The 11,107-nt window shown below is 42.9% G+C and overlaps 1 protein-coding gene across 1 annotated transcript; it reads left to right on the top strand.

Annotated features, from left to right (window-relative positions):
- Positions 1–467: 467 nt before the first annotated feature.
- Positions 468–10,125, top strand: DTX3L (deltex 3 like, E3 ubiquitin ligase). Its single transcript, XM_011950858.1, has 4 exons — positions 468–707; positions 3,435–4,970; positions 5,401–5,618; positions 6,632–10,125. Exons 1-4 carry the CDS (start codon positions 468–470, stop codon positions 6,699–6,701), a joined length of 2,064 nt encoding a protein of 687 aa, XP_011806248.1. The 3' UTR covers positions 6,702–10,125.
- The last annotated feature ends 982 nt before the right edge of the window (positions 10,126–11,107 follow it).

The raw sequence follows: 11,107 nt of genomic DNA, 5'->3' as shown, positions 1-11,107 counted from the left end.
ACAAAAATTACCCCGGCGTGGTGGTGCACACCTGTAATCCAAGCTACTTCGGAGGCTGAGGCAGGAGAATCGCTTGAACTCAGGAGGCAGAGAGGTTGCAGTGAGACGAGGTCGCACCATTGCACTCCAGCCTGGGTGACAGAGTGAGATTCCGTCTCAAAAAACAAAACAAAACAAAACAAAAAAAGGAAGGGAGGGAGGGAAAGAAAGAAGAAAGGGGAGACTGGAGACAGTTTCAGAAACATGACGTTTAATGAGTGGACAATGTTCCATTGTCGTTAAGCTTTCAATTCTGTAGTAAAACTTAATCCGCACACTTTAAAACTCTTAATAGCTCCCCGATTTCCTCCATTGCCAACCCACCATTCCAGGATGCAGTGAACAGCCTTACTGGGAGGTGCTGGGACAGGGTACAGACACAGGAATGAGAGGATTACTTGAAATCTCTCCCATTTTTATGTGTGTATATGTGTGTGTTTAATGTTTCCGCTGAAGCTAAGGAGAGAGTGTTGAAAAAAGGAGAACACCAAATGCTTATTGACAACGAACCTGTGCCCATTTTCCTGGTACCCACTGAAAATTCAATAAAGAAGAACACGAGACCTCAAATTTCTTCACTGACACAGTCACAAGCAGAAACACCATCTAGTGATACGCATCAACATGAAGGACATATTCCTAATGCTGTGGATTCCTGTCTCCAAAAGGTGAGTATTGAAAGAAGGAGCTGGCTATGCCTGTGCCTCCTCTCCAGTCACCAGCCTCATGTATTATTGATCCAACACCCATGTGCTGGGCACATACATGGGAGCCAGGCACTGTTTTAGGCACTGCACACAGAGACGAACACAACGGACAAGGTCCCTGCTCTCAGGCAGCTTATATTGGGGCCCAGGGCATGCACAGAAAGACAGTAGGCAAGTAAAATAATTAGAACCATTTTATTTATTTGGAGAGAAACAGGGCTAGGGCAAGCAAAGGGAAGATGGGGGTGATGTTACTTCTTTTTTCCCCAACAAGACAGAGTCTCACTTTATCACCTAGGCTGGAATACAGTGGCATAATCATGGCTCACTGCAGCGTTGACCTCCTGGGCTCAAGCGATCCTCTCACCTCAGCCTCCTGAGTAGCTAGGACTACAGGCGCCACTACACCTGGTCAATTTTTTTTTTTTTTTTGGTAGAAACAGGGTCTCACTATGTTGCCCAGGCTGTTCTCAAACTCCTGGGCTCAAGCAATCTGCCCACCTTGGCCTCCCAAAGTTCTGGGATTACAGTCATGAATTACTGCGCCTAGCCTGGTGCTACTTCTAACCAGAAATCAGAGACAACTTGACTGAGGAGGTGATGTTTGGCCTGCAACTTGAATGATGACAAGATTCATTCAACAATAGATATCCACTGCTTAATGTGTTCCAGGCACTGTTAGAGGAGCTGGGGAGGCAGCCAGGAACATGGCAGACTCTGCTTCCGGGGATGGCACCTTCTAGTGAGAGAAACAGACAATATTAATAAACAAATAAATATATAGTAAAATGCCTGCCAGTCATACCTGCTAGAAAGAAGAAGAAGAAGAATAAGTGACAGACAATGACAGAACCACCATTTAAAATAGGATGTCTGGAAAAACCTCAAGTGAGATAACATCTCTAGCCAAGTGGATTTCTGGGGGGAATATGTCCTAGAGGGAAGCATAGGTACAAAGGCCCCAAGAGCTGACATTCTGAGGCCTAGAAGCTTTAAGGAAGCCAGTGTGGTGGGGAGGGCAGTGAGCAAGGGAGAGAGGTGCTAGGAACTGGGGAAGGTACACAGAAGACAGGCCTTTGGGGCTGAAGGTAAGGATTTTGGATTTTTTGTTTTGTTTTTTTTTTTTTTGAGATGGAGTCTCGCTCTGTCGCCCGGGCTGGAGTGCAGTGGCCGGATCTCAGCTCACTGCAAGCTCCGCCTCCCGGGTTTACGCCATTCTCCTGCCTCAGCCTCCCAAGTAGCTGGGACTACAGGCGCCCACCACCTCGCCTGGCTAGTTTTTTGTATTTTTTAGTAGAGACGGGGTTTCACTGTGTTAGCCAGGATGGTCTCGATCTCCTGACCTCGTGATCCGCCCGTCTCGGCCTCCCAAAGTGCTGGGATTACAGGCTTGAGCCACCGCGCCCGGCCAGGATTTTGGATTTTTAACTTAAAATGTTGGGGGATTCATCAGATAGTTTTGAGCCAGGAGAGAGGGCGATCTGGTTTATATTTCTAAACGGTCACTCTGGCTGCTGTTGGAAAACTGAACATAGGAAGGGGCTAGAATGGAGAGTCAGAACCCAGTTAGGAGGGGTTGCAATGTGCCAGGTGAAAGATGATAATGGCATGGACTTTGGGTGGCCTTGATGGAGGTGTGAAAAATGGCTGGATTCAGGAAACATTTTGAAGATCTGGAGGAAGGATCTTACATGCAAAGTCCTTGAGAAGGAACAAAACATTAGAAATTTTGCTTTTATATTACATTTAATTGGCCTCTGTCCTTTTTATCTTAACCTGGCACGTCTTATATTTGAGCTTCTAAAGGCCAGGGTTTAGAAGGGACCAACAACTTCGCATGCAGTCAGGTGTTTAGTTTAAAAAAGAAAAAAGGAGGAGGAGTGAAGAAGAGAAAAAATAGTCATAGGAAAGCCATTTTCCTCAGCTTTATGGCTCCCTTCCAAGTTCACAGACATTTGTGAGGGCCATGACAACTCGCCCAGAGAGCACAAGTGCCTTCCCTTGACTGCTGTTCCCAAGATCAAACAGATAGTGGCAGTTGTAGAACACAGATCTCTTGGCCATGGAGCTTTTAGAAATGCTCATGCCCAGGCTCCACTGCAGACTAGTTAACATCAGAATCTCTGGGGATGTGCTTGGGCTTTGGCTGGTTTGTTTTTGCCTGAATTTGCCAGATGAGTCTTATATGCAGACAGGGGTGAGAACCTCTGGGATGTAGCATGCTGTATCCTCTAAAAAGGATTTGAGGCCGGGCACAGTGGCTCATGCCTGTAATCCCAGCACTTTGGGAGGCCGAGGCAGGCGGATCACCTGAGGTTGGGAGTTCCAGGCCAGCCTGACCAACATGGAGAAATCTTGTCTCTACTAAAAATACAAAATTAGCCAGGCGTGGTGGCGCATGCCTGTAATCACAGTTACTCGGGAGGCTGAGGCAGGAGAATCTCTTGAACCCGGGAGGTGGAGGTTGCGGTCAGCTGAGATCATGCCATTGCACTTCAGCCTGGGTAACAAGAGCGAAACTCCAACTCAAAATAAATAAATAAATAAATAGGATTTGAAAGAAGTTGCCCCCCGCTTGGGGAAGATGTAGTGGTTGTTTCTCTAGTCTCTATGCATTTTCCTAAAGAGAAGATGGTAGGTCTGCATGCTGAGAGGTTTTATTTGTTCCTGTTCCTTTTAAAATTTCAGATCTTTCTTACTGTAACAGCTGACCTGAACTGTAACCTGTTCTCCAAAGAGCAGAGGGCATACATAACCACACTGTGCCCCAGTATCAGAAAAATGGAAGGTCACGATGGAATTGAGAAGGTGTGTGGTGACTTCCAAGACATTGAAAAAATACATCAATTTTTGAGTGAGCAGTTCCTGGAAAGTGAGCGGAAACAAGAATTTTCCCCTTCAGTGACAGAGAGGAAGCCACTCAGTCAGCAGGAGAGGGACAGCTACATTTCTCCTTCTGAACCAGAAACCAAGGCAGAAGAAAAAAGCAACTGTTTTGAAGTTTCCTTGCCTTACTTTGAATACTTTAAATATATCTGTCCTGATAAAATCGACTCAATAGAGAAAAGATTTGGTATAAACATTGAAATCCAGGACAGTTCTCCAAATATGGTCTGTTTAGATTTCACCTCAAGTCAATCAGGTGACCTGGAAGCAGCTCGTGAGTCTTTTGCTAGTGAATTTCAGAAGAACACAGAACCTCTGAAGCAAGAATGTGTCTCTTTAGTGGACAGTAAGCAGGCAAATAAATTCAAACAGGAATTGAATCAACAGTTTACAAAACTCCTTATAAAGGAGAAAGGAGGAGAATTAACTCTCCTTGGAACACAAGATGACATTTCAGCTGCCAAACAAAAAATCTCTGAAGCTCTTGTCAAGACACCTGTGAAACTATTCACTGTCAATTACATGATGAATGAAATTGAGGTTGATAGTGCCCACTATAAACTTTTAGAAACTGAATTACTACAGGAGATATCAGAGATCGAAAAAAGGTATGACACTTGCAGCAAGGTTTCTGAGAAAGGTCAGAAAACCTGCGTTCTGTTTGAATCCAAGGACAAGCAGGTAGATCTATCTGTGCATGCTTATGCAAGTTTCATCGATGCCTTTCAAAATGCCTCATGTCACTTGATGAGAGAAGTTCTTTCACTGAAATCTTTGGGCAAGGAGAGAAAGCATTTATATCAGACCAAGTTTGCAGATGACTTTAGAAAAAGACATCCAAATGTACACTTTGGTCTAAATCAAGAGTTAATGATTTTGACTGGTTTGCCAAATCACCTTGCAAAAGCGAAGCAGTATGTTCTAAAAGGAGGAGGAAAATCTTCATTGGCTGGAGAGAAACTGAAGGAGGATCATGAAACACCGATGGACATTGATAGCGATGATTCCAAAGCAGCCTCTCCGCCACTCAAGGGCTCTGTGAGCTCTGAGGCCTCAGAACTGGACAAGAAGGAAGAGGGCATCTGTGTCATCTGTATGGACACCATTAGTAACAAAAAAGTGCTGCCAAAGTGCAAGCATGAATTCTGCGGCCCTTGTATCAGCAAAGCCATGTCATATAAGCCAATCTGTCCCACATGCCAGACTTCCTATGGTGTTCACAAAGGAAATCAGCCAGAGGGAAGCATGACTGTCACTGTTTCAAGAGACTCACTTCCAGGTTATGAGTCCTGTGGCACCATTGTGATTGATTATTCTATGAAAGGAGGCATACAAACAGTAAGTATTTCTGAAGTCCATGGGTTTCTTGCCACGATGCTACGATTACCAGGGCAAAAGAGACTGTCCTATTGCCTATTAGACAGTAGATTTCCCAAGGAATTATCTCCAGGGTCATGTGCAAGGGATTGAAATAGTGGTAAAGGTCACAATGTTTGCTGATAATTCAAATATCTTTTGTGTCTATTTCTTAAGACAGAGAAAGGGTAGGTGGAGATTATATCTTGAAATGGGGGTATCAGGAAGGTGGACAGTGTTTCCAGCATGAATTCAAGGAAAGAGGAGAAATATGACTTATTAGGAATATCAGCATAACTTCAATACTTTTCTTGCTTTTGATTTGCTTTATCTACAAATGAACACATCTATACCTATAATAAAAATCAGACAGGGCACTGTTTTCACATGACATTTTCTTGTCCTCACACAGGGAGAACACCCAAACCCAGGAAAGAGATACTCTGGAACACAGCGAACTGCATACTTGCCTGATAATGAGGAAGGAAGGAAGGTTTTGGAACTGCTTCGTAGGGCCTTTCACCAAAAGCTGATTTTCACAGTGGGGTACTCTCGCGTATTAGGAACCTCAGATGTCATCACTTGGAATGATATTCACCACAAAACATCCAAGTTTGGAGGACCAGAAAAGTGAGAGCCTTTTGGGATGCAATGGCTACTCAACAGATTATAGGGATTAGGAACTACGGCAATTTCTGGATGTGGATATAAAAAGAATCTATAGCAGTGGTATTGGGTATAGTCAAGTATTTTGAGAGATGCTAGTCAGGGATGATAATCTCGAAGACAGCAAGATTGGTCCCCATCAACTTCTACCCTGTCAGCTATAAAGTACTATGGAGTTATTTCAATTTTGCACCAAAGGGCAGGGGGGTTTTGAATCCAGGATGAATACTATATAAGCTGATTTAATTTAAGGCTTGGTGTCTATTTGAAGGCTAGATGCTAGGAATGTTACTTACTTTGCTTTCTTTTAAGGTCACCTTTCTTTTTCCCCTCTTCCCCCACCAGTCCACAGAGAACCTGAAATCACTTGACCAATAATATTCTAGAAAAAGTCTAAGTTGTGAGGAGACTATTGGTAGAAACTGTATTATAGGAAATCCAATTGTTCTTTATGAAACCCCAATAGGATTCCTCAGACCCTTGGTACTAAAGTAATAATATATACCCTGAGACATTTGCAAAACCTGAAATTTGAAAATCCTACTAGCATGTGATTACAACGCCCCAATAAAACACAGTATATTATTATATTTTTATGAGAGTCACTACTTACCATAAACTGAAAAATTTTAAGAATTAACATAGACATGAAGCCTCAAATTAAATCAACTTACTTACCATTCATCTTGGATTCTCAAACCCCCTGCCCTTTGATGCAAAATGTAATAACTACATCATGTTAATACTTTGGAGTTGGCAGGGTAGAAGCCAGGTTGAAAGGAAGATGTTGGCCAGACAGCTAGGCTCACTCACTAGCTAAATGACTTGCATCTGCAAACTTAAAAGTCATGATAAGTCATCCACCTTCAGGATTACTTGTGAATGTTTGCAACACTGGATATTAAATCCTTAAATGCTGGATATCGCACATATCGGAAAAATTTGTGGTGACACTAAAGGAATTTTTCTTTCTCCAGGTATGGCTACCCTGATCCTTCTTACCTGAAACGTGTCAAAGAGGAGCTGAAAGCGAAAGGAATTAAGTAAGAAAACTGCTGGAAGATGTCTTAAATCAAGCTTTCAAAAAAATATATTTTAGGACGCTAATTTTATGCCAATCTAAATCCTTATGTAGAAAAGACTTTGAAATTTTTCTTCTTAAGAAATGGTTTGTATAAGAATAAGAATCTGCTAGTCTGTCATTTCTGGAGTGATTTTTTTTTTTTGAGACAGAGTCTCGCTCTGTCGCCCAGGCTGGAGTGCAGTGGTGCGATCTCAGCTCACTGCAAGCTGCGCCTCCTGGGTTGACACCATTCTCCCCGCCTCAGTCTCCTGAGCAGCTGGGACTACAGGCGCCCACCACCAGGCTCAGCTTATTTTTGTTTTTGTATTTTTAGTAGAGACGGGGTTTCACCGTGTTAGCCAGGATGGTCTCGATCTCCTGACCTCGTGATCTGCCCGCCTCAGCCTTCCAAAGTGTTGGGATTATAGGCATGAGCCACTGCGCCTGGCCCTGGAGTGATACTTTTTATGGAAGACAAAAGCCCCCCAAATCTGTGTAAAATCTGCTGCAAGGGTGTCATGCCTCTTGTGTCATCACTGGGGTTAGAGGTGGGTCTGAAATCATCTTCTATGTCCTTCAGTTGAACTATCAGCTGCCAATTGATCCCTTTTTCATTGCCATCTCTGGGATGGTTCTTCATTTTTTTGTGTGTTTTCCCCTTAATCTCTACCTGTGAAAGTGAAATTCTATTGTAAATGGGAGGAAAAAGGGTTGGTTGTGGGAAATTAAAGACCCATATTCCGCTTTCTTACTCATGGCAAGAAAAGTGGCCATGAGTAGAGATTGGGCAAGCATTGGTAATAAATGGAATAAGACTAACTATTATTATTATTATTAGAGATGGAGTCTCACTCTGTCTCCCAGGCTGGAGTGCAGCGGTGTGATATTGGCTCACTGCAACCTCCACTTCCTGGGTTCAAGCAATTCTCCTGCCTCAGCCTCCCCAGTAGCTAGGGTTACAGGTGTGTGCACCCACACCCAGCTAATTTTTTGTATTTTTGGTAGAGACGGGGTTTTGCCACGTTGGCCAGGCTGGTTTCAAACTCCTGAGCTCAAATGATCCTCCTGCCTTGGCCTCCCAAAGTGCTGGGATTACAGGCATGAGCCACCACATCCACCCAAGACTATCATTTTTAATGGCCAAGAGCCCAGTATATAGTTGGTGCCTGTCAGTCTGTTTGTGTTGCTATAAAAGAACACCTGAGACTGGGTCATTTATAAAGAAAAAAGGTTTGTTTGGCTCACAATTTTGCTGGCCAGAAGGTTGGGCATCCGGTGAAAGCCTCAGGCTGCTTCCATTCATAGCCAAGGGTAGCCAGAAATCATATGACAGAGAGGAAGTGAGAGAGAGGTGTGGGGGAGGTGCCAAGCTGTTTTTAACAAGCAGTTCTTCAGGATATGAGAATGAGTCACTCCCATGAGAACAGCACCAAGCCATTCATGGGGGATCTGCCCCCATGACCCAGACCCCTCCCTAGGCTTCACCTCCAACACTGAGGATCAAATTTCAACATGAGATTTGGAGGAGGTCAAACAAACCAAACTATAGCAGTGTTTCATAAAATTGTGTTGCCTGACTTAGGTTGCTAGTAAGCCAGCAGAGGGATATTTGCCTCCAAAATCTTTGGCAGAGGCAGGAGTAAGGAAGCCATTTCTAGAGTCCTGGCTACTAATTTGGAAAACTGAGCTTCTTTCTTTCATTGTTTTTTGCCTTAAGAGACAAGGCCTTACTATATTGCCCTGTCTCTTAAGGGAAAACATCAAGACTGGACTTGAACTCCTGGGCTCAAGCCATCCCCCAACCTTGGCCTCTCGAGTAGATGGGATTATAGGCACGTGCCACTGTGCCTGACTTAAGTTTCTTATTCTAGAACACTTGTAGCCTGAACTCTGACCAGGCCCCTCACTTGAGCCTTTGCTTTCTGTTCCTTGTAAACTGCCATATTGGGTGCACTTGCCCTGCCACAGTAATGCTACATATTTCTGAGCACTGTTTTTCTTTAGATAATTTTGTACTTTTGAGTATACCCCACTTCCAAGTGTTTTTTTGTTTTGTTTTGTTGTTGTTGTTGTTTTGAGACAGGGTCTCACTGTGCCCCCCAGGCTGGAGTGCAGTGGCTGGAGTGCAGTGGCACAATCACGGCTCACTGCAGCGTCAACCTTCTGGGGCCAGGTGATCCTCCCACCTCAGCCTCTCAAGAGGCTGGGACCACAGGCGTGCACCACCATGCCTGGCTTTTTTTTTTGTAGAGATGGGGTGTCCCTGTGTTGCCCAGGCTGGTCTCGAACTCCTGGGCTCAAGGTATACTCCTGCCTTGGGCTCCCAAAGTGTTGGGATGACAGGCGTGAGTGACCATGCCTAGCTCACTTCAGGTTTAACAGACAAACTTACTCTAGTTTCCATTTCCATCATTTTATAATAACCGTAGCCCACATTGTAGTAGTTTTTCAACCCTTAACTCCCACCAATTCATGTTTTCACCTTTAAATTCCTTCTTGCTGATACTCTCTCTGGACAGAAGAAAGGTGAAATAAGCCTACTATAAGGAATATATGACATGCCAAATTTTATTTTTAAATGGTTCTTCAAGTCAGATTAAAGTAATAATAGCAAATTATGTGATTATCCATTTCCCAGCTTCTCTCCAAAAAAATGGTAAACAAGATGCCTTCTTCTATTCCCAAAGATACACATACACACGTACAAATTTTTTATCAGATAATAATAGCTAATATTTAATGAGTACTTACCTTATTTTGTCCCCTTTACAACAGATTTACATACGTGTGATTGATACAATTCATATTCCCATTTTATAACTGAGAAAACTGGTGCACTGAGAGGATAAGTAACTTGCCAAAGGTCACACAGTTAATAAGTGGAAATGCTGGGACATGAACCAGGTAGTCTGTCCCCATAGCTCTGCCCCTGAGATCTGTACTGTCTCCCATGAGGGTACTTCTCCATGGAGCAGGCTGAGGCGAACCCTTTATTCTGGGCTTCTCTCAGAAATGGATTCCCACACAGTACTCAAAGCAAATTTCCCCAGAGGAAATCCTATTTGAAGAGACTTAAAAACTCAGAATCTTTTTCTTTGTCCAGAGAGTTGAGAAAGCTCAAGCTAAATGATACATGATTTTTAAAAAAATCAGATTATAAATTTAGTTTTTGGTGATTCATTAAATTCTTTACCATTATAGTTATTTTCTAGCTATTCATCTTTTAGCTAAATTTGTTCCAAAGAAGGAAAAGTTTGGTTTCTACTAAGTTCTGGATGGGAGATTGCACTGTGTGTGATGTGCAAGTTTCATGGTGTGGGTGACTGGAGAGCATTTGGGTTACTGCTTTTACTCTTTGGAAGGTGTTACCTGTATCTGCTTTAAATAAAGTTAAAGATTTGGAACAAATTGTGTTCTCTCCCTTCTTTTTTTCCCCTTTCGGTTGAGATTCTGGGTGTTTCCTACAACACACACAGGATACAGTTGTAAAACATGTGCATGGAGGTCTTCAGTTGATTTGGTGTGTAGCTGCTTCCTAAATTATCACAGTACAACTTAACTACTCTTGACTTCACTGCTGTTACTTTTGGCTGTAAAAATCACATTTCTCAATATTTTTTCCTTATAACACATAGATTATAAAGATAAAAGTAGGCTGAAGATTTCATCTCTTCTCTCCTAGAGAAAGCATATGCAATACCCTATCAAACTATATTTGCCCCCTCCTTGCTTCTCGAGGTTCTGTTTCACCTCTCCAACATTGGTGCTGAATTACCCAGACAACTCATTGAGCGCTATTAGATCAGGGGCACCCTTCTCTCCAAAGAAAAAATAAAATAAAAGAATAATACTGACGTATTTGATGCCTCCCTGAAAATAGCATCAAAGTAGTCATTAGGAGAAAAATAAGATCTTTACTGGATTTCCTTACACTTACTGTAATAGTTTAGTGTTTACAAAAATTAGTCAGGCATGGTGGTGCACGTCTGTAATCCCAGCTACTCAGGAGGCTGAGGCATGAGAATTGCTTGAACCCAGGAGGCAGAGGTTGCAGTAGGCTGGGATTATGCCACTGCACTCCAGCCTGGGCAACAGAGCGAGACTCCGTCTCAAAAAAAAAAAAAAAAGTTTAGTACTGTTTTTGGTTTGATTTCCATACGGAAGTTAGGTACTATTTCCTTTTTTATCGACTGGGTCATTTTTATTGATCAGATCTAAAATGCAGAGCTCGATGCAAAGATTAACATATTAATAATTTTGGAGGTCCAAGCCCAAGGAGAAACAAAAAGAGAAGTGAGGCAAAGTAAGATGTAATGCAATGCAGTGCTAGGAGTTATCACCTTGGTTCCTGCTTCACAATGAGCCTGATGCTGCTGGTCTGGGAATTACA

This window comes from Colobus angolensis, unplaced genomic scaffold (assembly GCF_000951035.1).
Source record: "Colobus angolensis palliatus isolate OR3802 unplaced genomic scaffold, Cang.pa_1.0 Scaffold31, whole genome shotgun sequence".
In the NCBI taxonomy this organism is placed as follows: domain Eukaryota; kingdom Metazoa; phylum Chordata; class Mammalia; order Primates; family Cercopithecidae; genus Colobus; species Colobus angolensis.
The sequence above is the reverse complement of the archived record's forward strand: the minus strand, read 5'-3'. Positions and strand labels throughout refer to the sequence as shown.

What these genes read in the sequence shown, in the direction of transcription:
- DTX3L (XM_011950858.1), top strand. Translation starts at nt 468, where the DNA reads ATGTGTGTGTTTAATGTTTCCGCTGAAGCTAAGGAGAGAGTGTTGAAA. An exon ending in TGGATTCCTGTCTCCAAAAG is followed by an intron (nt 708 to 3,434) that starts GTGAGTATTGAA and finishes TTAAAATTTCAG; the next exon opens with ATCTTTCTTACTGTAACAGC. An exon ending in TGAAAGGAGGCATACAAACA is followed by an intron (nt 4,971 to 5,400) that starts GTAAGTATTTCT and finishes GTCCTCACACAG; the next exon opens with GGAGAACACCCAAACCCAGG.